This window comes from Schistocerca serialis, chromosome 3 (assembly GCF_023864345.2).
Source record: "Schistocerca serialis cubense isolate TAMUIC-IGC-003099 chromosome 3, iqSchSeri2.2, whole genome shotgun sequence".
Taxonomy (NCBI): domain Eukaryota; kingdom Metazoa; phylum Arthropoda; class Insecta; order Orthoptera; family Acrididae; genus Schistocerca; species Schistocerca serialis.
Window position 1 is genome coordinate 602,403,861 of NC_064640.1, and position 27,193 is coordinate 602,431,053.

Genomic DNA, 27,193 nt, shown 5'->3' on the forward strand with positions numbered 1-27,193 from the left:
AGTGGTGTCGTGGATGGATACCAAATGTTTGTCTCATGTCCCTTCATAATTAAATGCTCTTTTTTATTATGTGTCAAAACACAGTAGTCGTGGTACTAGATGGTAGCCAATGCCCCCAAGATGCAGACTGGACTCAGGTGGCGAAGCGTGCTTAGCTCAGCAATGGCCTTCTCTGTTGTGTTGGTATGTGGTGTCTCTCTGAGCAGTGAGCAGCTGCCGGGTGAAGTGATTCGGTCAGCACTGTGGTGGCGGAGCTGACTCAGTCTGCAGACAAGATGGTGTGCGTCAGCTGGTGTAGGCAGATGGTGACTTGTGCCAGTACGCAATTTGGTGTGAGGTGCACTAGGGGGAAGGTGGGGGGGGAGGTGCAAAGTCAAACTTTGGTCCTCATTGTGGTTAGTGGTGGCACATAGTGGTGATTTGTGCCCACACAGGCGATGTTGGGTGGGCAGCTACATGGCACAGGCTCGAACTGTGGACCCCCGGAGTAGGTGGCCAGCAGAGGTTGGAAGTTAGCCAGCAGGTGGCCTGTCAGTTGGTAGGTACTAAGTCAGCCACATTCAGATTTAGCACGGACAGCAGGCCCACTGAAGACAGAGTTTGCTGCCTACAGATTGTTGAGGAATTTCAACTCCGACTAGCATATACCTCCCTACGTAGCTAGTTGCTGGTGCTGGCTGATGGTGCCCATATAAATTGGTGTATACGCAAGCCTGGTGTGCTACTATTCCTGAAACATTCCATCCTGTGGGTCTGGGGTTAGAATAGGCCTGAGGTATTCCTGCCTGTCGTAAGAGCCAACTAAAAGGAGTCTCTCACTTTTCGGCCACATGAGTTCAGGTCCCATTCTATGGTTTGACCTGCCACTTCCAAAATTCTATAGAAGTGCAGGCGACATGGGGAAGGACGCCTTATGTGGTGCATGAGTGCCCTTAGATTCAATCTCCTGAATCTCTTGCCCTGGCTTTGCATCTCCACCTGCGATTCAACTATTTAGACGAGGATCCTTTCCGGGGTATATCGTCTTCTTCTCTTGTCTCCTGTCCTCTTTTCCCCAATGACAATATTGGATTTATCTGCACCCAATATCCAGTGCAGTAGCCAGTCTGTTGTGGTGGGGCCATCAAGTACTCATTTGGTGGTAGCCCCTTGACAATACAGGGACCGCTCTGCTGATGCCTGAGCTGTAACGTCCCCACTTATGCCAAGGAGTAGATGCCTGTCTTCTTGGGGCTTCAGGACTTCTGGCAAGGGCCATCATGAAGGGCCATCATGCCAGTTGGCCTTTGCTGTGGCTGGGTGGCGCCCGTGGGGAGAGCCCCTGAGGATAAGTTTGGAGAAGTGAAGCGCTGTCCAAGATGCGACATAGTGCAGTCTTGATTCAGACGGCATCCCCATCCCAATCCTGAGCGTTACTCGCCTGTGACAAGCTGGGTGATATTCCTGTTTCCATCACTCCCCAAAAAAGCCTCAACATGGTCCAGGGGATTATTTTCCATTGTGACCTCCTCTTGCAGTCTGACGACGAGCACCGCCCCAATTTAGAATGGCGGTGTGTTCATTTCATCCGGTGCGTTTACAGGGGACCCAAAGACAACAGGGTTGCTACCAATTCCTTCATCTTGGCCTTAGAGGGTTATTCATTGCCTGAAAAGGTCAAGGTAATGGTTTACCGCTGTGACGTTAAACCATACATCCCTCCCCCTATGCGGTGCTTTAAGTGCTGGAAGTTCGGGCACATGTCTTCCTGCTGCACTTCCAGCACAACATGTCAAGTCTGTGGATATCCACTGCACTCAGATACTCCATGTGCGCCACCTCCCACTTTCTTCAACTGTGGAGAGCATCACTCCCCCTGCTCGCCGGACTGCCCAGTACTCCAAAAGCAGCAGAAAATCATGGAGTACAAGACCTTGGACCGGTTGACTTACACACAGGCTACACATGAATTCGAAAGATTACACCCAATTCGGTTGATGTTGATATATGCAGCAGCTACTTCACCATCGCTGTCTCAAGTGCCAGTGGTTCCTCACTCTGTACCACGAACAGTGGGCCATCCGGGCCACCAGAATACATCTTTCCCTTTGGTGGTAAGGTTAAATCTTCCTCTGTTGCTCCCTCCCAAAGCACCTACTTCGGGAGCAAGGACCCCCCCCCCCCCCCAAATGCAGGGGACATCGGTCCCCTTCCCCTTGCTGGAGAAGCAACAGCCTCCTCTGCCTCCTCTCGTGTGGAAGGGTTCCCTTGGGGCCCTCTCTCCCAAGGTCTCCACTAATGCCATAGCGGACACTAGCCAGTCGCTTAAGGAGCCAAAAGCTACTGGACGAAGAGCGTCATGGTCTTTCTCCGTACCTGAAGCTGCTTCAGAGAAATCTTCCCAGCAAGCCCCTAAAGAGAAGCGAGAGAGCAAGCAAACTAAGAAGTCTGCTAAGAAACAGAACCCTCTGGTGCCCCAACACCACAACTCCCTATCAAATCTGCAACTGAGGATGCAGTGGAGATCTTAGTGTCCCCTGCAGACCTGGTTCTCACTGATGCCTCATCCACCATAGAAATCGCTACAAATACTCGGAGCCAGCAGGTGACCCTGAGGCATAACCTGCCTCCTTGAGTGCATCATGCCTTCCCAGCCTCACAATAAAGTCATCCTCCAGTGGAATTGCGGCAGTTTTTTCCACTGCCTGGGTGACTACAGCAACTGTTGCTTTACACCTGCTTTCTGCATTGCCCTCCAGGAAACCTGGTTCCTGGCAATGCGAACCCCCACACTCCACGGCTGTAGGGGATATTACAAGAACCATAATGACTATAATAGAACGTCGGGTGGAGTTTGTGTCTATGTCCTGAACTCAGTGTGCAGTGAACCTGTCCCCCTTCAAACTCGTCTTGAAGCTGTGGCTGTCAGGATAAGGATGACGCAGGAAATAACTGTCTGCAACATAAATCTCCCTCCAGATTGTGCAGTACCCCTGAATGCATTGGCTACACTGATTGATGAATTCTCTAAACCTTTCCTGCTTTTGGAAGATTTTTAACGCTCATAAAATTGTACTGGCTGATTCAGAGATGTCGAAAATTTACTGTCACAACTTGACCTCTGCCTCTTAAATTCCGTGTGGCACATGGCACATATTCAGCCATTGATCTCTCGGTTTGTAGTCCTGGCCTTCTCCCATCTATCCACTGGAGAGCACATGACGACCTGTGTGGTAGTGACCACTTCCCCATCTTCCTGTTACTGCCCTGGCGTCAGGTCCTTGGACGCCATCCCAGATGGGCTTTAAACAAGGCAGACACCTCTGCTGTCACTATTTAATCTCCCCCACATGGTAACATTGATGTGTTGAGAGTACCATCATACCAGTGCTCAAACCCAGCAAAAACCCACTTGGTGTGTATAGCTATCGGCCCATCAGCCTCACCAACATTTTTTGTAAGCTGCTGGAGCGTATGATATGTTGGCGGTTTGGTTTGGTTTGGTTTGGTTGGGTCCGGTCCTGGAGTCGTGGGCTACTGGCTCTGTACCAGTGCGGCTTCCGCTTTTCGTAAATCAGAAAAGACGGCAACAAGGTGTTGGCATCTCGAAAAGGCTGTTTGGATGACAGACTTGAGGGACACAAGATTATCAGTGGTATAGCGACCCAGGCGGAAGCCGCACTGGTACAGAGCCAGTAGCCCACGACTCCAGGACCGGACCCAACCAAACCAAACCGCCGACACATCATACGTTCCAGCAGCTTACAAAAAATGTTGGTGAGGCTGATCTGGCGACAATGTATCCTTGGCATGTTATACAAGTGGGGTATCCGAGGCCCGCTCCTGATTTTTATCCAGAATTGCCTGTTGCTGCTTACTTTCTGTGTCCAAGTTGGTGCCTCCCATAGTTCCCCCCATATCCAGGAGAATGGGGGTCCTGCAGGGCTCTGTATTGAGTGTATCTCTATTTTTAGTGGCCATTAACAGTGTAGCAGCAACTGTAGGGCCATCCGTCTCACCCTCTCTGTATACAGATGACTTTTGCATTTCATACTGCTCCACCAGTACTGGTGTTGCTGAGCGATGCCCACAGGGAGCCATCCACAAGGTGCTTTCATGTGCTCTAGCACACGGCTTTCAGTTTCCGGCCGCAAAGTCGTGTGTTATGCACTTCTTTCAGCGTTGTGCCGTTCATCTGGAACCAGAACTTTACCTTACTGACGATTTCCTCACTGTAGTGGAGACGTATCGATTTTTAGGACTAGTTTGGGGGGGGGGGGGGGGAGTGGGAGGTTTTGGGGAAATTTTCATCCAGGCTGTTGCTCGTGTGACTGTGAAAAGTTGATTTCCTATTCCAGGAACCATAAATTAACCTGGTCTCTCTACAGATAAACCTCTGATGGGGTTGCATGTAGACCACTGCTGTCTGTATAATTGAGAAACAAAACCCACCCTACCACAGCAAGGTTGAAACAGAGAGATAATGTGAAATGCCGGCTGGCAGTAGCTGGAAAAATAGTCTGAAAAAGGTAATTTTGTTAGCTTAAAATATAAATTTGTGTACTAGGAGGTGTTTTCTGTAGGTATTTGTCTTGAGCATCGCCCTGTAAATAGGCAAAACGTGAATGATAAACAGTTCCAACAAGAATAGTATAAAAGCTAATGAGGTGCTTCAGAAGAATGTTGAAAGTGAGATGGGTGAGTGGAATAGCTAATGAGAGGAAACTAAATCAAATTGGGAAAAAGAAATTTTTGGAACAACTCCTTTAAAAGAGTATAACTGTTGGTATGATACATCCTGAGGCTGACAAGAAATATTTTCATATTTGAAGGAACTGTGAGGAGAAAAATTATAAGAGTGAGACTAATGCTTGATTATTGAGCAGTTTCAAATGGATGTAGATTGCAGTAGTTACGGGAAATGAAAGGACTTGTGCAGAATAGAGTAGCATGGAGAGCTGCATCGACAAGTCTTTGGACTGAAGAAGAAGAAGAAGAAGAAGAAGAAGAAGAAGAAGAAGAAGAAGAAGCATCATCTATATTAGGAGATGAACAAAAGACCTGACACACATTGATAAACTGTGCATTTGTGTGCTGGAAGACTGTACAGTAGGTATTCTAATGTGTACAGAAGAAAGGAAAAAAACACAGTGTATTCAAAAGAGGGAAGACCGTGGCAGAGGTACGGCATGCTGTACTTCATCTGAAAGACTAGCCATGTTTATGTTGTTCCAAAACAAAGACCTCTTGTGATGTCATTTTGCCCTCATTGGCACAGATTTTTTCATGAATTTCATTTTGTTATTCTCTTGTTAAAAAAATGTAAAATAAATGAGGGGTGGTTTTTGTTGACTACAGTTTTAAGGGGTAAAATTCTACTGCTATATTTCTGTACTTGTATTAGCACAAACAAAATTTAGTGCCCCTGTATTAAAGGCACTTTAAACAAAAAACTTTTTATTGGCACCTAGAATCAATTAGTTTTCTGGTATGGCACTTAGAACATTCTTAATATATTATTTTCTAAGCTGTTTAATTTTTTGCAGTTATGAGGTAGGCAACACAATCCTATTGTATCAGAAAGCCTTCTCAATTTTTTGTATACAAATAAGTTGCAGAAGTTTGAACACTTAGAATGTTTTCCAGGTTAGCTTTTCTTATGACATCTATGTATTAATTGTTCGCTGCATTTTAAAACACGTATACAAAAAGTTATTCTGTGGATTGTTTAATGTACAGCTCCTAATGAAATAGTACTTAGTGATAAGGTGTTCCCTTAACAGTAATTGCTGTGATATTGCTAGTGTGCCACTATTGTGAGAGAGGTTAATGGATGCATGCCAAAGTCTACTACCCTGGATGACCATTGTTGGTGAGTGTAGTGGCGACCTGGGGAGGTGTCCATTGTTTCAATGTTTTGGAGAGGCACGGCAGTATTACTCCTGCTGTCAAGATGTGGGCAGCCATCGAGTATGACCTCAGGTCATGGCTCATAGGAATTGAAGGAGCAGTGACAGCACAGTGGTATCTCACAAACATCCTGCATCCTCGTGTGTTACCTCTCATGTGACAGTATTGCAATTCCATTTTTCAACAGGACAATGCTCATCCACACATACCACATGCCATTATGAACTCTCTGTGTGATGTTGAGGCACTCCCATGTCTGACAAGACTCCCATATCCGACCCCGATAAAACGTGTGGCCAGTTGAACATCAGCTAGTACCAGAGTCAGTATCCAGAGTATCAAGGAATAGTTGCAGCAGTTGTGGGACAACTTGGGTCGTATGAATAAAATGGAGAATGTACTTCATTCTCGGAAGTTTGGAGAACATTCTCAGGTTCTCACGAATAAAGTGAGTTTCGGAATATACACTACTGGCCATTAAAATTGCTTCACCAAGAAGAAATGCAGATGATAGACTGGTATTCATTGGACAAATATATTATACTAGAACTGACATGTGATTACATTTTCACGCAATTTGGGTGCATAGATCCTGAGAAATCAGTACCCAGAACAACCACCTCTGGCCGTAATAACGGCCTTGATAGCCTGGCCATGGAGTCAAACAGAGCTTGGATGGCGTGTACAGGTACAGCTGCCCATGCAGCTTCAACACGATACCACAGTTCATTAAGAGTAGTGACTGGTGTATTGTGACGAGCCAGTTGCTCGGCCACCATTGACCAGACATTTCCAATTGGTGAGAGATCTGGAGAAGGTGCTGGCCAGGGCAGCAGTCGAACATTTTCTGTATCCAGAAAGGCCTGTACAGGACCTGCAACATGCGGTCATGCATTATCCTGCTGAAATATAGGGTTTCGCAGGTATCGAATCAGGGTTAGAGCCACGGGTTGTAACACATCTGAAATGAAATGTAGTGTCCACTGTTCAAAGTGCCGTCAATGCGAACAAGAGGTGACAGAGACGTGTAACCAATGGCATCCCACACCATCATGCCAGGTGATATGCCAGTATGGCGATGATGAATACATGCTTCCAATGTGCGTTCACCGCTATGTCACCAAACACGGATGCAACCATCGTGATGCTGTAAACAGAACCTGGATTCATCCGAAAAAATGATGTTTTGCCATTCGTGCACCCAGGTTCATCGTTGAGTACACCATCGCAGGCGCTTCTGTCTGTGATGCAGCGTCAAGGGTAACCACAGCCATGGTCTCGGAGCTGATAGTCCATGCTGCTGCAAACGTCGTCGAACTGTTCGTGCAGATGGTTGTTGTCTTGCAAATGTCCACATCTGTTGACTCAGGGATCAAGACATGGCTGCACGATCCGTTACAGCCATGCGGATAAGATGCCTGTCATCTCGACTGCTAGTGATATGATGCCGTTGGGATCCAGCACGGTGTTCTGTATTACCCTCCTGAACCCACCGATTCCATATTCTGCTAACAGTCATTGGATCTCGACCAACACGAGCAACAATGTCATGATACGATAAACCCAATCGTGATAGGCTACAATCCGACCTTTATCAAAGTCAGAAACATGATGGTACGCGTTTCTCCTCCTTACATGAGGCATCACAACAATGTTTCACCAGGCATTGCCGGTCAACTGCTGTTTGTGTATGAGAAATTGGTTGGAAACTTTCCTCATGTTAGCATGTTGTTGGTGTCGCCACTGGCACCAACCTTGTGTGAATGCTCTGAAAATCTAATCATTTGCATATCACAGCATCTTCTTCCTGTTGGTTAAATTTCGCGTCTGTAGCACGTCATCTTTGTGGTGTAGCAATTTTAATGGCCAGTAGTGTACTTCAGCTGAGAACGTTCTTAGCTTGAGTAAAAGGGTGGGGGAACTTGCTCAACGCAAAGAATATTATCTGGTTTGGTATGAGTAAAACTATAGAAGTTTCTCACAAACAGAGAATATTTTCCGTTTTTTGAAATGAGCTCTGTAATGTAGTTTGAGCTCAGAAAGTTCCACTGAGGCTATGTTTTGCAGAGTTCTTTTTAGTAAAAATAGCAAAATTTATGTTGTTCGGAAAGCAAAAAAAGATACACATAGACCGAAGAAATACTGAAGAGAGAAACCATAGAAGTTCATACAAGTTTAACAATAAAAAACGTTATTTGGCTGGTGAACTTACATCCAAAAAATCATTTAAGAAGAGGTGGCAACCTGTCGAACGAAGTGAAAATGAAAATATTTATGTTTTATTTAGCAGATGTAGTTTTTTATAGATTGGTGTAAGGGAAGACTTGGGTATATATTGGACAACTGTGTCACTGACATTTCAGATGTTCACTATAATTTCTTTCACAGCATAAATCTTACAGTTTGTTATGTTGGAAATAAGTTGGTGGATCAGAAAAATTAATAACTGGTTTATTAAAAAACTAGCGATCTGTTTATTGTAACAAAACTGCATGGGTGACAACTTGAGTATTCAATTCATGAGCGGACCATAATGCGTTGTATTTAACCAAAATTATGTCTTGTCAGAAAACTCTAAAAAATGTGATATATTCTTAAGATTTTGTTTGCATAATGTGATCTCCTAATTTCAATAACAAAAAAGTTTCCTGCGTGTTGAAAATTCAGTAAAATCATCAGAAACTGAATTTTCATGAACCGCCCATTATTGTCTTAATAATTTATTTTTGCCCATAGATCTAAAACTGAAACATAGTGCAACTCTTCCAGAACATATTGATGCCAGTTCCGTCTGTGCACACTGAATAGTTTGCACGTTTGATTGGTTCAGACGAAATGTAAGATTACACGTGCATTCTGCGTTGGATGCAGCAGATGAGACACACGGAGAACCTACTCATGAAGGAGGATAGGTAGTGAGAGAGAACTTCCTCATCAGAGAATATGCTTTGAATTTTTTATTCATATGAAATTGAGAACTTTCTCAGGGAAGGTACTTTTGCTCTGAGAACCTGCTCTGGAGAATCTTCTCTTTTTCTCAGGAGAGAATAACACTGCTTGCACACCCTTCCCAACTGAATAAGTGCGTACGTCCAGGCTAGAGGGGCTGCAACAGGTTACTAATAAGTGGTCTCGTACTGCCAAATGGACTTTGTCAAGGTGGGGATAGCTTGAGTGCCTCAACATTACAGGTAGCCATATTGTAGCTGCAACCATAATGGTGGGTTATCTGTGGAGAGGCGATAGAGACATGTGGTTCCTGAAGAGGGCAGCTGCCTTTTTGGCAGTCCAGGAGCAACATGTGACCCTGCTGGAGGCACTGGAAACTGCGTTCATAGGATTTCTGAAAATGTATTCTGTTTTTATATGTCCATTCTGTCCCCACGTAATTTTTTTTATGTTGAGTTAATGATCTGGGAAGTGTAATCTATCCATTAACTTGACTTTGACACATGCACAGAATAATCACAACACATTATGTATTGCAGAATGGAGGAGGTCTTTGTCAGTCTTCGATGGCATTAACAGCTAGGTTGCAGATTTTGTGTTCCTCCTGGAAGGCCATCGTCTACTCATCATATTATTAATTGCCAACAAAATTAATCAGGGTAAATTGTTACTCACTACGTACAATAGGTGTTGAGCAGAAGAAGGGCACATTGAAAAGTAGTCTGTTAGATAACATAAAGACATTGAATAAAGTCATTCATCACATTTACACACACACACACACACACACACACACACTCACACACTCTCTCTCTCTCACTGTCTTTCATCTCCAGGAACTGAGTTATTTGAAACCTGATGTAGAGGAGAGAAGAATTTTCATCAACACATGGAACGTGTATTAGAAAGAGTGACTTCCCAGGGTGTGATGTGTTTGTAGCAACAAGGGCAGAAATTACTTTTGAAGAGATCAAAAATGAATCTGACTGTGAAATTATATGGAAACATACCTAGGTTTGGTGGTTTTAGATTAATGATAAGGTGCTTCTGCAGGTGTCCAGGTTTGGAAAAAGTCAGTTGTTCATCAATTCAGAGAGCTTAATCTTAATATCATGTGAACAGATATATCTGGATCAATGTATATGTGTCTGTGTGTATGTCAAGCATCTTCTCCTAAACCACTCTACTGATTAAACAAAATTTGGACACACATTACTTGCTATCTTGGAATCGTACTGTGGGGGTTAGAACCTCCTGGCTAATGTGGGAGCGAAGATCTAGTTGGAGAGTTTTCAAACACTGACATCTAGGTTGCCCTGAACTACAGATGATGTGTTTGAGTTATATTGGCATGTATTCAAGGGCTGCACATGCAGTTGGGCACGACGGAGCGGAGAGGGGGGAGGAGGAGATGGGTAATTAGAGGGGGAGGATAGGATAGAGAGAGGAAGGGGAAGGAGGAGATGGGCAGAGAGAGTGGGAAGGAGGAGCAGGACTGAGAGGGATGAGGATCTGATGATCATAGAGAGAGGTGAGGATGAGATGATAAAGAGGGGGTGGTGGGAGTGAGATGGTCACAAGAGAGGGGGAGGAGGAGATGATGGTAGAGAGAAAGGTGTGTGGGGGGAGGAGGGGGGGTGGAGAGAGAGAGAGGAGGGGGGAGGAGATGGACAGAGATGAGGAGGAGGAGACACATTAAATTGACTATGTATACACACAAGGTAGGCAGGAGGAAAGGTACATGCTTTGAGACGCGATAGTATTAGTGATTCTGAACAAAAAACTTCATGTGGACATATGCCCTATTTCGAATGGTTTCCAAGATAGAACATGTTTAATATCACTTTTGTATCTTTTTCTTTAATAACTCAAAAACAGAGCACTGCAACAAAAACGTCTCTCATTACACAATTAAATTAAATTTGCTACAAAAAAAATTCTTATTTATTTTTTGTCTAGGACTAACAGTTCGCGCGCTGTAGCTTTGTTTCTTTTTGTAGGTCAGTTTGAGGTCATTTTCCGACTTGATAGACCACAAGCGTCCTGTGTCAAAATGTTCCTCTCAACTTCCTTACTGTTGTATGTTGTAAACAATGACAGTGATAATATGGAAAGTAAATGGAAATGTACATTAAGTGTTCTGTCTCAGAAACCATTCGGAATAGGGCATATGTCACATCAAGTTCTTTGATCAGAATCAGTAATGCTAGCACCCGTCAAAACACTTATCTTTCCCCCTGACTCACCCTGTATATCGTGGCAGCAAGACATCCCAATAGTCGGTGCAGTGTAATTAAATTTCTCACAGTTGAGAATATTTTCTCAATATAGCAGTGCAAACACAGTTTACATCGTTTCATTTACAATTACAGATTGGAATAAATAAGGACTTCACATCTACTGTGCAGAGAGATTGGGGGGAGAGGGAGGAGATGTGTACAATATGTGTCAGATGCATTCGAAGGCAAAACAGTTTGGAAAGGCTAATTTGTATTTGCTTGAGCTTGATAGTCACTAATTAACTAGAAAGTTGAACTGATAATATTTAGTTTAGATCCAGCAAATACAGTAAAACTCTTTTTAAAACTCGGACATTATAAACCTGGGTACAGATCAACATCTTGCTAGTAAAATAATAAGACAAGGAAAAGACTTGCCTTGATTTAATATTGCTGTTAGGAGAATATTGTGAAAACAGACTACTACACTCTCCTTACAACTCTGACTGGATGGAAACTTATAGAGAAAACTTGAAGGCAACTTGCACATCTGAAGAGAGGACTATGCATGAAGCCTAGTTTTATTTGTATGATCATATCTTTGCAAAAGATCTCTTAGATAATCCAACAAAGTTCAGATTATGTGTAAAACCAGGGAACATAATCAATAAATCAGTCAATCTATCCAGCCTGTTGAGGATCAGTATTGTGTTGAAACTGAAGACAACAGTCCGAAAGAAGAAAATTTAAATTACACATTTAAAAATATATGTGCGGATGAGGGTACTACCATTCCAGTGTTTGACCCTCATCCACACTCAGAAATGAAATATTGAAATAAACACTTTTGGTATTGGAAAAACATTAAGATTACTCAAAGTGAGAGAGTCAGAGGCTCTATCACATTTTACATTGTAGAATTTGTCCCTTCCATAGATAATATTTACTGAGAAATTCCTTGAGTAAAGAATAGTCCTGCATGATTAGAAATGAGCACAGGTCACTCTTATTTAGGAAAAAGAGCAAAAGAATGGATCCACAGATGTGCAACTCAAAATTGCTAACCTCTGTCTGTTGCAGGGACCTAGACCATACTTTAAACTTGTAAATTGTTTCTGTATGAAAAAAAAATCTCTTAAGGAAATTTTACAGACAGAGTAAAAACTACTTGATGAATCAAAGCTTGGTTTTTTAACACAGAACATTTTGCAGCTAGAGGTTGTAGATGAACAGGTCAAGTCCAGTTTCTTGGTTTCCACAAGTTTATCATATTGTCAGTTAAGTACTAATACTTCAGGTGTGCAGTTGACTTGTTGAATTTTGAGCCAGTAGAACCCAGTATATTATACTGCATGGTGAATGTTTAGAAGAAACAAGAGTCCTCTTCTCCCTTACCTCCTTTCAATGGGTTTTTGTGATTGAGTAGGTCTTGCAAGTTCTGATGATGAGGGGAGGGGACATGGTATGGAGGTTGGAGTGCCACTCTCTGCCAGTTAGGCCTTGTGGTCTTACTAATCATGAAATTTTGTATATTCTTATATCTATAGTAGTAAAATGCTATCCCCAAACCTGGTACAATCAGCAACCTTTTAAGCCATCCTCTACCATTGTGAGCAGCTCCTCCCATATGTAAGGAAAAACATCACACAAAAAGTCATTCCAAACCAAAGAAAGTGGCAGGTGAACCTTCAGATCAGTGAGCCCTTTCGCTTTCCAATGGTGATTTAAATGCCAAGGATATTGATATCCACATGGAGGAACCAGAGAGTTGGGCACCATCTAATGAGCTCTCTGACCTCTCAGGCAAATCATCTCCACTGAGGAAGAATGACAAGGACAATAATCAATGGCTCCCACAAGGACCTCTGTGTTGCAGTGGAACTTAAATAGATACTGATCACATTTGGAAGAATTAAAGCTCCTGGCACAGGAGAGATGATACAGTTGCATTAAGGAGCTACCACTCCTACAGGAAGTACAAGGTTACTGGAGACAGGGCTAAGGGTGGTGTAGCTGTTTTCGACAGTGCGAGATGTTACTCCTCTGTTGTCCCTCTTACTACTGCCATAGAAGCACTTGCAGTGGATGTTCTCACACCACATAAAATGAAATTGTGTTCTTTGTATCTTCCACCTCATGATCCGTTAGATGCAAATCTAGTACCAGAACTCTTCCGGGCACTCCTCATGGTGGTGGTCATTTCACACAGTGTTTTGGAGCTCTTCTACCAATTCCTCCAGGGGTCAAATTATTGAGTGTCTTATCCATTCAGAGAATATCTGCCTTTTGAACTCTGGTCAGATTGTCTGTCTGCCTTTCGAACTCTGGTCAGACGAGACACTCTGCACAGCTATAGGGTCATTGTAGGCATTGACTTTTGTTTATGCTTCCCAGTTTTTGCAGACTTAGTTCAGTGGGAAGTGGCCACAGATTTGCATTCCAGTGACCACTTTCCAGTGTGGATTCATCTGCTGAGTCGGATGGTAGTCAACAAACAACAATAAATATGAATGGTCCAAAAGGCAAATTGGTCACAGTACAATCAGCAGGCCATCTTTAAACAACAGGGTTATGCCCAGGAGATTTTGGATCACATCACCTGTGAGATCCAGCAAGCTGCTGCTGATTCCATTCCTCAGTCTAGCAACCACCTCAGATGGATGGCCTGTGTGTTAGTGGAATGACAAATGTCGCTCGATACTCAGAGCTGCACACACAGCTTTGCGGAAATTCAAGTACCATTTGACCACCGAAAACTTTTGTGCTTCAAATATGCAAGAGCAAAAGTGAAACGAGTGATAAAAGAACAGAAAAGGAACTCCTTGCAGGAATTCATGACTTCCATTAATTGGCTCACTTCCACTGCTAAAGTTTGGGACTCAGTAAGGCAGATTTCAGGCAGGGGTAGTACACCTCCCATTATGGCTCTGTTGAAAAATGGGGTCTTGGTGGATGCACCAAAAGATGTGGCTCGGGTTTTTTTCTGAATGTTTGTTTACAGTCACTGTGTCATAGAGGCAAACTCATTTGTTCCGTAGGACTGTTAGGACTGTGGAGATGAGGAGGCTCCACTTCTTCTTCTTCTTCTTCTTCTTCTTCTTTTCCTCATGTAATGAGAAAGTCTACAATCTTCCTTTTTCCATGTGGGAATTGGAATCAGCTGTGTCCATGGCCAGAGACACTGCTCCAGGGTCTAATCGAATGTCATGCTTCGTCATCTGTGCCTTGAAGCCAAAGGCAGGCTCCTATCTTGTTTCATCAGGTCTATTTTGATGGACACTGCCCCATGACTTGGAAGAAGGCAATATTAATTCCAGTATGGAAACCAGGAAAGGATCATACTGATCCTAACAGTTATCAGAGTGTAGCCCTTCCCAGCTGTATGTATAAACATCTCGAATGCTTGGACAACTGCTGCTTTGTCCTCCTCCTTGAATCCAGAGGTCACATGCGCCTCTCCCAGTGCAGTTTCAGGCCCTACCATTCCGTGCTTAACAACTTAATTCTAGTAGAGACAGTGATATGAGATTCCTTCTTACACTCTCAGACACAATGGATATAGACTGCTCAGGCAATAAATCGGTTGCAGCAGGTGACTCTGAGGTGTAAACTGCCTCATTGAATGTTCCATGCCTTCCCAGTCTCACGATGTCATCCTCCAGTGGAATTGCGGCAGTTTTTTCCACCGCCTGGCTGAGCTATGGCAACTATTAAGCTTTACACCTGATGTCTGCATTGCCCTCCAGGAAACCTGGTTCCCAGCAATGCGGACCCCTGCCCTCCATGGCTATAGTGAACACGTGCCCCTTCGAACACCTCTTGAAGCTGTGGCTGTCAGAATGAGGACGATACAGGAAATAACTGTCTGCAATGTATATCTTCCTCCAGATGGTGCAGTACCTCTGAATGTATTAGTTCCACTAATTGATCAATTCCCAAATCATTTCGTACTTCTGGGAGATTTTAATGCCCATAATCCCTTGTGGGGTGGTACTATGCTTACCGGCTGAGGCAGAGACTTCGAAACTTCGCTGTTGCAATTCGACCTCGGCCTCTTAAATACTGGGGCTGCCACACATTTCAGTGTGGCTCATGGTAGTTACTTGGCCATTGATTTATCAATTTGCAACCCAGGGCTTCTCCCATCTATCCACTGGAGAGCACATGACGACCTGTGTGGTGGTGACCAGTTCCCCATCTTCCAGTCACTGCCCCAGCGTCAGGCACATGGATGCCTGCCCAGATGGGCTCTGAACAAGGCGGACTGGGGAACTTTCACCTCTGCTGTCACCGCTGAAATTCCCCCACACGGTAACATCGATGTGATGGTTGAGCAGGTGACGAGCACAATTGTTTCTGCAGCAGAAAACGCGATCCTTGCTCTTTGGGGTGCCCGAGGCGATAAGGCAATCCCTTGGTGGTCGCCAGAAGTCGCTGAAGCAATTAAGGAGCGTCTGCGAGCTCTACAGCACCATAAGCAGCACTCTTTCGTGGAGCACCTCATAGCCCTTAAACAGCTCCGTGCCCGTGTTCGCTACCTTATCAAACAACAGGAGGAGGAGTGTTGGGAGAGCTACGTCTCCACCATTGGGTGCCACACGTTACCTTCCTAAGTCTGGGCAAAGATCAAGCGTTTTTTCGGGTACTAGGCCCCAACAGCTGTCCCCGGTGTTACTATAAATGGCGAGTTATGTACTGATGCAAACGTGATTGCCGAGCACTTTGCTCGAGCCTCTGCATCGGAGAATTACCCCCCAGCCTCTTGCGCACTCAAACAGCTGTAAAGGAACATCATCTCATTCACTACACGCTGCAGTGAATCCTGTAACGCCCCATTTACAAGTGGGAGTTCCTCAGTACCCTTGCACATTGCCCTGACACAGCTCCTGGGCCTGATGGCATCCACAGCCAGATGATTAAACATCTCTCATCTGACTACAAGCAACATCTTCTCATCATCTTCAACTGGATCTGGTGCAATGGCGTCTTTCCGTCGCAATGGTGGGAGAGTACCATCATTCCGGTGCTCAAACCCGGTAAAAACCCGCTTGATGTGGATAGCTATTGGCCCATCAGCCTCACCAATGTTCTTTGTAAGCTGCTGGAACGTATGGTATGTCGGCGGTTGGGTCCTGGAGTAACGTGGCTTGCTGGCTCCTTGTCAGGGTGGCTTCTGCCAGGTTCGCTCTACCACTGATAATCTTGTGTAAATCGAGTCTACCATCCGAACAGCCTTTTACAGACTGCAACACCTGATTGCCGTCTTTTTTGACTTACGTAAAGCATATGACACAACATCATATCCTTGCCAGTCCATCTCCCACATCGGTGGCCCAGGTCAGGGCTCACGATTGCAGTTCACGTGCGGTCCCTTCTCTCCGAACTGGAGTCCTTCCCTTTACCACCTCTACTTGAGGTTCGTTTACCTACACCTCCATGGTGTACGCCTCAGCCACAGCTTCATCTGGACCTTTTGCATAGCCCTAAAGACTCCATTAACCCCACTGCTCTCCACTGTCACTTCCTCTCGATTCTTGATGTGTTCCGGGGTTCTGAAGTGGTTTACTCTGACGGCTCAATGACTGATGGTCACATGGGCTTCGCATATGTTCATGGAGGACATATTGAGCAGCACTCCTTGCCAGTTGGCTGCAGTGTTTTCACTGCAGAGCTGGCGGCCATATCTCGTGCTCTTGAGTACATCCGCTCATGCCCTGGCAAGTCATTTCTCCTGTGTACTGACTCTTACAGCACGTACAAACAAATTGTTATCATCTGTGTGTATCGTAGCTCGTGATGCTCCTTTGTAGAGCCTTCTCAAACATTGTTTTCAGTTTGTTGATAGTTCTAGTTAACTTTGTTTGCTAAATGATGTGTCAGATATCATTTGACCAACTAGGTTCTCGTGGTTGTCTTAAATCAGTGACCTAATGCAGACTGCTGTGTAACACCACTGAACTCGCTGGTGAAGTGCAGATGACCCGAGAATTGCAGCACAATTGGTTTGCTTGTGATAGTTTCCCAGATCTGTCATTACCCTACAAATAACTGTACAATATGTTTCACACCAGTGCTGTGCATTGTCATTAAACGTTCCTGGAAATTGTTTTCAAGTTTTGCAAGTTATTGCTGTTGTGAGCCAGAATGATGAAAGTGACAAAATTGACTTTTTAAATTATTATTATAAAATTATTTGGAGTTTTCTGAATAAAACAAATCAAGTTTCACCCTACTAAGTGAATTCTAAGTGTGTTTTTTATTGCTGCAAAGTTGACGCGCCGCGTAAACGGTTGTAGTGACTTGGTGTGTCACCTCTGATGGCACTGCTCACTGGCTGCAAGCAGGGTATCTTTGCGGAACTAGACAGTGTTTTGTTTTCCAACGTTGTATGGCTTTATCTCTGTGACAAGTGACTGTTCATATTGGTAAACATAAACGCCATACCGTGTGTGTTGCCTTGTGGAGTTTCGTTTGTTTGTGTTGTTTAGCTGTTCACTTTTGCGTATTTGACGAATTTTGCTCTTACCTGTTTTACGTATTTGGTTTGTGGATATCAGAATGCTCCGTTTCAGCAATCGAGTGGTTAAGAAAAGGCACAAGGAGTGGAAGAAGAAATATTTTGTTGTTTCCAAGGGAGATGCTGCTCAGGCTGCTTCACCGACTACTCCAAATGAATATGGTACAACTTCTTCCAGCAAAAAACTTTGTGACAGCAAAGAAAAATTTGAAAACAATGAAAGTGACAGTAATGATGTGAATGAAATAGAATTGGGGAGAAGAGGAGTTTGTGGCACAACTTGACAAGAAGAAGGGACCGTTTGGTAGGACATGTTCTGAGGTATCAAGGGATCACAAATTTAGCATTGGAGGGCAGCGTGGAGGGTAAAAAATCATAGAGGTATACCAAGAGATGAACACACTAAGCTGATTCAGAAGGATGTAGGTTGCAGTAAGTACTGGGAGATGAAGAAGCTTTTGCACAAGATAGAGTAGCATGGAGAGCGGCATCAAACCAGTCTCGGGACTGAAGACCACAGCAACAACAACAACAACAACAACAACATTTCCTTGCTCTCCAATATTCTGAAAGATAGGGTATTATGCCAAGTTTGCAAAGAAAGAGGACTGGAATTGAAATTAGCTTCATGCATTGGTTTGGCATGTAAAATGTTATTGAAGTGTAACAAATGTGCTGCAGAAGTTTCGTTTTCTAATTCTAACAGTATTCCTCGTAGTGGTAATAGTGGAAACAAGGTGTATTATATAAATGTTAGGTTAGGGTATGGCTTGCGTTGCATTGGCAAGGGAAGTGCTGCAGGGACAATGTTATGTGGAATTATGAACTTGCTTAAACCACCAACCAAGCTTGGATTTTATAATGAATTGGTGGGATCTTCTGCTGAAGATGTTGCTCAAGCAACAATGAAGAAAGCAGTTGAAGAAGCTGTGACTGATAATGGGAATTGTAGAGATTTAACTGTTGCTTTAGATGGATCATGGCAACGCAGATGTCATAAATCTCTAAATGGAGTTGTGACAGCTACCAGGGGAGACAGTTGCAAAGTAATTGATCTTACTATTCTCTCAAAACATTGTAGATGTAAGGGTAATACCAAGGACGAACATAGTGAAAGTTGTGAAGCAAATTTTCACGGCACAAGTGGAGCGATGGAAGTTGAGGGAGTGAAAGCAATTTTTTCCAGATCACAGGAGTGGTTGTTGTTGTTGTTGTTGTTGTTGTTGTGGTCTTCAGTCCTGAGACTGGTTGGATGCAGCTCTCCATGCTAATCTATCCTGTGCAAGCTTCATCATCTCCCAGTACCTACTGCAACCTACATCCTTCTGAATCTGCTTAGTGTATTCATCTCTTGGTCTCCCTCTACGATTTTTACCCTCCACGGTGCCCTCCAATGCTAAATTTGTGATCCCTTGATGCCTCAAAACATGTCCTACCAACCGATCTCTTCTTCTAGTCAAGTTGTGCCACAAACTTCTCTTCTCCCCAATCCTACTCAATACCTCCTCATTAGTTACGTGATCTACCCACCTTATCTTCAGCATTCTTCTGTAGCACCACATTTCGAAAGCTTCTATTCTCTTCTTGTCCAAACTAGTTATCGTCCATGTTTCACTTCCATACATGCCTACACTCCATACAAATACTTTCAGAAACGACTTCCTGACACTTAAATCTATACTCGATGTTAACAAATTTCTCTTCTTGAGAAACTCTTTCCTTGCCATTGCCAGTCTCCATTTTATATCCTCTCTACTTTGACCATCATCAGTTATTTTGCTCCCCAAATAGCAAAACTCCTTTACTACTTTAAGTGTCTCATTTCCTAATCTAATTCCCTCAGCATCACCCGACTTAATTTGACTACATTCCATTATCCTCGTTTTGCTTTTGTTGATGTTCATCTTATATCCTCCTTTCAAGACACTGTCCATTCCGTTCAACTGCTCTTCCAAGTCCTTTGCTGTCTCTGACAGAATTACAATGTCATCGGCGAACCTCAAAGTTTTTACTTCTTCTCCATGAATTTTAATACCTACTCTGAATTTTTCTTTTGTTTCCTTTATTGCTTGCTCAATATACAGATTGAATAACATCGGAGAGGCTACAACCCTGTCTCTGAATAACATCTGAGAGGCTACAACCCTGTCTCACTCCCTTCCCAACCACTGCTTCCCTTTCATGCCCCTCGACTCTTATAACTGCCATCTGGTTTCTGTACAAATTGTAAATAGCCTTTCGCTCCCTGTATTTTACCCCTGCCACCTTCAGAATTTGAAACAGAGTATTCCAGTTAACATTGTCAAAAGCTTTCTCTAAGTCAACAAATGTTAGAAATGTAGGTTTGCCTTTTCTTAATCTTTCTTCTAAGATAAGTCGTAAGGTCAGTATTGCCTCACGTGTTCCAACATTTCTACGGAATCCAAACTGATCTTCCCCGAGGTCGGCTTCTACCAGTTTTTCCATTCGTCTGTAAAGAATTTGCGTTAGTATTTTGCAGCTGTGACTTATTAAACTGATAGTTCGGTAATTTTCACATCTGTCAACACCTGCTTTCTTTGGGATTGGAATTATTATATTCTTCTTGAAGTCTGAGGGTATTTCGCCTGTCTCATACATCGTGCTCACCAGATGGTAGAGTTTTGTCATGACTGGCTCTCCCAAGGCCATCAGTAGTTCTAATGGAATGTTGTCTACTCCCGTGGCCTTGTTTCGACTCAGGTCTTTCAGTGCTCTGTTAAACTCTTCACGCAGTATCTTACCTCCCATTTCATCTTCATCTACATCCTCTTCCATTTCCATAATATTGTCCTCAAGTACATCGCCCTTGTATAGACCCTCTATATACTCCTTCCACCTTTCTGCCTTCCCTTCTTTGCTTAGAACTGGGTTGCCATCTGAGCTCTTGATATTCATACAAGTGGTTCTCTTCTCTCCAAAGGTCTCTTTAATTTTCCTGTAGGCAGTATCTATCTGACCCCTAGTGAGACAAGCCTCTACATCCTTACATTTGTCCTCTAGCCATCCCTGCGTAGCCATTTTGCACTTCCTGTCGATAACATTTTTGAGACTTTTGTATTCCTTTTTGCCTGCTTCATTTACTGCATTTTTATATTTTCTCCTTTCATCAATTAAATTCAATATTTCTTCTGTTACCCAAGGATTTCTATAAGCCCTCGTCTTTTTACCTACTTGATCGTCTGCTGCCTTCACTACTTCATCCCTCAGAGCTACCCATTCTTCTTCTACTGCATTTCTTTCCCCCATTCCTGCCAATTGTTCCCTTATGCTCTCCCTGAAACTCTCTACAACCTCTGGTTCTTTCAGTTTATCTAGTTCCCATCTCCTTAAATTCCCACCTTTTTGCAGTTTCTTCAGTTTCAATCTGCAGTTCATAACCAATAGATTGTGGTCAGAATCCACATCTGCCCCAGGAAATGTCTTACAATTTAAAACCTGGTTCCTAAATCTCTGTCTTACCATTATATAATCTATCTGATACCTTTTAGTATCTCCAGGATTTTTCCTGGTATACAACCTTCTTTTATGAGTCTTGAACCAAGTGTTAGCTATGATTAAGTTATGCTCTGTGCAAAATTCTGCAAGGCGGCTTCCTCTTTCATTCCTTCCCCCCAATCCATATTCACCTACTATGTTTCCTTCTCTCCCTTTTCCTACTGACGAATTCCAGTCACCCATGGCTATTAAATTTTCATCTCCCTTCACTACCTGAATAATTTCTTTTATCTCGTCATACATTTCATCTATTTCTTCATCATCTGCAGAGCTAGTTGGCATATAAACTTGTACTACTGTAGTAGGCATGGGCTTTGTGTCTATCTTGGCCACAATAATGCGTTCACTATGCTGTTTGTAGTAGCTAACCCGCACTCCTATTTTTTTATTCATTATTAAACCTACTCCTGCATTACCCCTATTTGATTTTGTATTTACAACCCTGTAATCACCTGACCAAAAGTCTTGTTCACGAACTTCACTAATTCCCACTATATCTAACTTTAACCTATCCATTTCCCTTTTTAAATTTTCTAACCTACCTGCCCGATTAAGGGATCTGACATTCCACGCTCCGATCCGTAGAACGCCAGTTTTCTTTCTCCTGATAACACCGTCCTCCTGAGTAGTCCCCGCCTGGATATCCGAATGGGGGACTATTTTACCTCCGGAATATTTAACCCAAGAAGACGCCATCATCATTTAATCATACAGTAAAGCTGCATGTCCTCGGGAAAAATTACGGCTGTAGTTTCCCCCTTGCTTTCAGCCGTTTGCAGTACCAGCACAGCAAGGCCGTTTTGGTTAATGTTACAAGGCCAGATCAGTCAATCATCCAGACTTTTGCCCCTGCAACTACTGAAATGGCTGCTGCCCCTCTTCAGGAACCACATGTTTGTCTGGCCTCTCAACAGATACCCCTCCGTTATGGTTGCACCTACGGTACAGCCATCTGTATCGCTGAGGCACGCAAGCCTCCCCACCGATGGCAAGGTCCATGGTTCATGGAGTGGTATAATGTACAATACACTAACTAGCTAGGAGATGGTGATTCTAAGGGATATAAAGTTGTAGAGGAACTCGAACCTTATTGCAATGAAATTCACATTAAAAAACAAGAGTGCATTGGACATGTGTAGAAGCGCATAGGGGCTCGCTCGCTTGCGTAAACTAAAACAGACATTAGGATCCCAGAAGCTTAGTGATGGTAAGACCCTTGGAGGAAGAGGAAGATTGACAGATGAAGCAGTTGATAGATTGCAGAGGTATTATGGGTGTGCAATTAGGCAAAATATAAGCAGCATTGACCATATGAGGAGAGCAGTATGGGCATTATTTTTTCATACTGCATCAACAAATGAGCACCCACAGCATGCACTGTGTGCATCAACAAATGAGCACCCACAGCATGCACTGTGCCCCACAGGTGATGTCTCATGGTGTAAGTACCAATCAAGAAAGGAAAATGTCCATAAAAACAGTTTGCCAAATGCTGTAATTGATGTAATTAAGCCCATATTCAGAGATTTATCACAGCCAAGTTTATCGGAAAAGTGTTTACATGGGCAAACATAAAATCCAAATGAAAGTGTAAATAATTTAATTTGGATTAGGATTTCCAAAAGAGTGTTTGTACAGATAAAAACATTGCATTTTGGAGTGTATGATGCAGTGGCAACATCCAGTGAAGGAAATATTATCAAATGTGATTTGCTGAAACGTTTAGGTTCCCAACCAGGAGACAACACCATTTCCACAGTGTGCCTAATTGATGAAGAAGGACTAAGAGGTGCAGGAAGAAGAGACAAAAGCCTACAACATGCAGCAATAGGGAAAAAAAGACCAGTGAAAAGGAGAGGATGCTGATAATCCATCATATGGGGCAGGAATGTATTGAAAAACTTTGGAAGCCATTTCCCGTAACTTTAAAATTTTCATCCTGCTAACAGTATATCAATGAAATTTATACGCAATATTGCATACTTCTTTTCTTTCATTTTTATAACAAATTGTAAAAAAAAATTGTATAATTAAAGAGTTATAGAAGAAAAAGTGCAAAATTTTAGAGAAAAAATAAGCATCTGTTTAAAAACATTGTGAAACAAAATCCAATAAATATTGCTTAACATGGCATTATAACTTTGTAGAGAAATATTCACTGAACGTGTAGTCCAAATTTCAGAGTAATATGTTTAATGGTTTTAGAAAAATGTTCCTTCTATTTGCTAAAATTAACGTGGAGGAGCTAGATTGTTCCGGCTCCCCTTAATTTATAGAAACTGATATAGTAGTTCTGTGTTGATACATTTGTAGTGTTGTGATGCTAATCTGTATGTAGCAGAGCATCTGTTCGTGTACAGAATTGCTTGGAAAGCCAGGAAATTAGTACCTGTATTCTTGCCAGACAGTACTTTTCTCAGCTTTGTGAAGTGGTTTTTCATTGAACCGTTACATAGCATTAACCTTTCATTATTTTTCAGTCCCCTTCCAACAACACTCAACAATTTTTCTTTTACCCTTGCTTTGAAGCAAGGTAGCCTTCAGAAAAATTAGATTTTTTTCCGTTGTTGTGGGTTACATGCATGTTATTTGCACATCAGTTTCACATTAGAGATTGTGTTATAGATTCTGTAATGATACCTTAGCTGGACTCGTCTTCAGGAGGACGATGGTTTGAACCTGTGCCTGGCTATCCTGATTTAGGTTTTCCATTATTTCCATAAATTGCTTCAGGCAAATGCCTGGATGGTTTCTTTGCAAGGGCACAGCCGACTTCCTTCCCTAATCTGATGGGAGTGATGACCTAGCTGTTTGTCCCCTCCCTAAATCAACCAACCAATAATACCTCAACACACTGTGCAGATTGTTTTCTGAGAAAGCAACAGCTCAATGAAATTGCTATAACATTCTTATTTTCGTGAGAATATATGACGTTTTACTGCCTTTTGTTCCTATATACTTACCATATCACTAGAAATCTGCTTGAGTATTGTGAAAGTTAAGTTATTTGTCTCTTTTGGTTCGATTACTTAAAGAACTGCAGGCCAATACATTTTCTTATCAATATTACCTACTACAGACTGTGAGGATTATGTCATTTACATCAAAGATAGAAGTTTCACTAACACACTAAGTTTACATTTTATTTCATGTACAGTCTGGATGAGAACTGGTTAGCAGACAGTTTTGGTTTTTAAATAAATTGACATGTCTCCTTGCTATCACATTTTGAACCGAGTTCTGTGTTCTTGGGGGAAAATTATTTTCAGCATGCATCCACAGGAGCAGAAAGCTGCTAGTCATGATTAACCACTTAGTTAAAAGTGTAATTTGAAGGCTTCTATCATGCAGGTGTACATATTTCACCTGACTATTCTGATTTTAATTGCAACTAACAGTAGCCTTCCACATTCTGCCTATTATGATAGTTGGTTAATTTGTGGTATAGTAGTAGCAATATGGAACTTTGGCAACATTTTGTGCATGCACCTTGATATGTAACTTTGTCAGTCATCACTAAAAATATAGTGTGTAAATTCAGTTAAGGTAAACAAGTTACAACAACAATAGTCAGACATAAATGGACAGTAAATGTTCCTACAGAGAGTTTGCAAATGAAAAAAGAAGGAAAAGACGTGATTTTCAAAAATGTTTGGTGTACTGCAGGATGTCATCAATTTCTTGTAGAAGTATGTCGTAAAATGTGTAAATCAGTCACATTTTTTCTGTATAATGTGAAAGAATTTCTCTACTTACAGATTATTTTTATCTTGTTTTCACAGAATAGCTGCAGCTAAATCACATTTTATCATTCAGTTCCAACTATGAGAATCGTATTGCCCAACTGATTAACTTCTCATACCTTAGGTTCACAGTTTTGTAAAAATTTTTAAGTGGCATCATGGTCACCTTTGACTTGGATTGTCAGAGGTTAGCGTGATATCTGTTGTAAAATAGCCTGAGTTGTGTACTATATCTAGTAGCAGGTTTCATACCTTGACTCGTGCAATTGATTTGGGTCTTTTCTAGCATTCTTTACTTGTATGAGGTTGATTGGCAGAAGATACGTAAGTGATAATACAGTGAAGTGCATTTTAGAGGATACAGAAAATGAAGGAGAACTTACTTATGAGTGGTCAAGGAGAATATTAACTGATTCAATTTATATTTTTCTCCAATAAAGAAATAAATTAATACATTTTCTGTGACTCTTCTATAAATGCATCCTAAAAAAAAATAAAAAAAAACTGATGTCGGTTATTTGAGGATAAATTTTGATTATGGAGACTAAAAATGATCTGTGGGATATCTTGCACAGCAATGTGACTTCACTGACATTGTTTTCTCCCCTCACTGATTTGACATGACACTTTCTTTTGCTTTCCTTGATGTATCCCTCATCACTTTGAGCTTATTGTCCAACAGATATGTATCTGATTTGAATGCTACACATTCTCGCTCTCGGTGTTGTCTATAAGTAGATCCCTGCAGATAACTTTTTTGTGCTGTAAATTTTAAGGTACTTTCTGCTTTTTTGCACCAGATGCCTTTTGTAATCCACACTGTTATCACTACTGTGATTGTTTTGTTAATCTTAGTAGAAAGTAACTTACCTATTTGCAACCCCGCTCTCCCTCTCCCATTTATTGCTTAAGAAAGCCTTAGCACAAAAGATATGGGCACTGTGCACCTGCCATTCACAGGTCAGTGACTTATTTCATGGAAATAAGTACTTTATCATTCATTCAGTATCACTCTGTGGTTAATAGAAATGGATTTATCTGTCATGTGATAATACATTCTTACATTGTGTGGGTTACTGTGTAAGCACACTATGAATTGCAATACCACAACTGTTCTGCACATGTTATACTGCGATGGCATATATTTGAATTGCTGTCTTCAATGCTATTTGACCACAAAATACAATATCTTGGTTCACATATTTTCAGCTCTACAATATCATCCTGACTTACTTTACCATCTTTTTGACCTTTACTCTTACAATGACAAATGAGAAACGCTGAAATATTGTTGTTAATATAATGTACCGAACTGCTATTTGGCAGGAGTCACAATAAAATCCTGATATGGCAAATATATAGTGTTTTCAGTAATTTTGTTGCTGGCAGTCACTCTAGAAATTCTTTGATTTGTTGCTGATTACTTATTTAGTGCTCCTTAAAACTGAAGAATGGCTGTTTTCCCATTAAAAATTGAAGTTCAGTTAAAAAGTGGAAAATGTTGATAACTCTGTGAGAGTGCATTGATGGGCAACTTAAAGTACCAAGAAACTGCAGATTTTGCTGCATTGGCAAAATTAAACATTTAATGTTCCAATAGATTTGTTACAAGACCACAAATATTTCATAGTTACTATCCTAAAAATTTTGTGTGAAGTAATGTATTGTCTTGTCACAATAACAATTCATATATAAACATGGTTTCTTTGTTTCTCACAGGGAACATATTCACTCGACTAAATGAATGTAAGCTGCCAACATGGAAGGGTAAGACATTATCTCTCTCTCTCTCTCTCTCTCTCTCTCTCTCTCTCTCTCTCTCGTGCGTGTGTGTGTGTGTGTGTGTGTGTGTGTGTGTGTGTGTGTGTGTGTGTGTGTGTGTTTGTGTTTGTGTGTAACTAATCTTTGTGTCAATGTTCTAGGCTAAATTTGCAAATAATTTTCAGTGTGACATTGAGAGATGGCATAACAAACCGTATAAAAGCACTCATAGTTGTCTGTACAACACGGCTATATGCCTGACAGTCCATCAATACCAAAGGGATGACAATGACACAGTCCACTAAGAATGTACTTGGGAGTCTCCCATGTTGGTCTTTCAGGAGTGCATGTGTGGTTAACATGGGGTCCTTAAGCCGTTGCAGATAACAATAGTACCTTTCCTTTTCTGCAGACCCACTCTAAAATTCCACCTTTTCTTTGACTCGACTTTCAGGACAGTTTCCTTCTACATCTACACCTACACCCTGCAAATCACACTTAAGTGCCTGGAAGAGGGCTCATTAAACCACCTTCACATTAATTCTGTATTATCTACTCTCGAACAGCACGTGGAAAAAACGAACAGCTGTATCTCTCCG

General features: G+C 42.2%; 1 protein-coding gene across 4 annotated transcripts in view; it reads left to right on the forward strand.

Moving 5' to 3' along the window:
* Nucleotides 1–27,193, forward strand: part of LOC126470485 (terminal uridylyltransferase 4-like) — a 204,560-nt gene that overhangs the window by 23,060 nt on the left and 154,307 nt on the right. For 2 of the 4 annotated variants that reach the window (XM_050098356.1, XM_050098357.1), the window contains one exon: nucleotides 26,553–26,579. In XM_050098356.1, the coding sequence (XP_049954313.1) occupies nucleotides 26,578–26,579 (2 nt within the window). In that variant the 5' untranslated portion in view covers nucleotides 26,553–26,577. Of the gene's footprint in view, nucleotides 1–26,552; nucleotides 26,601–27,193 lie in introns of all 4 variants that reach the window. The other 2 variants (XM_050098355.1, XM_050098354.1) reach the window with 1 other exon arrangement.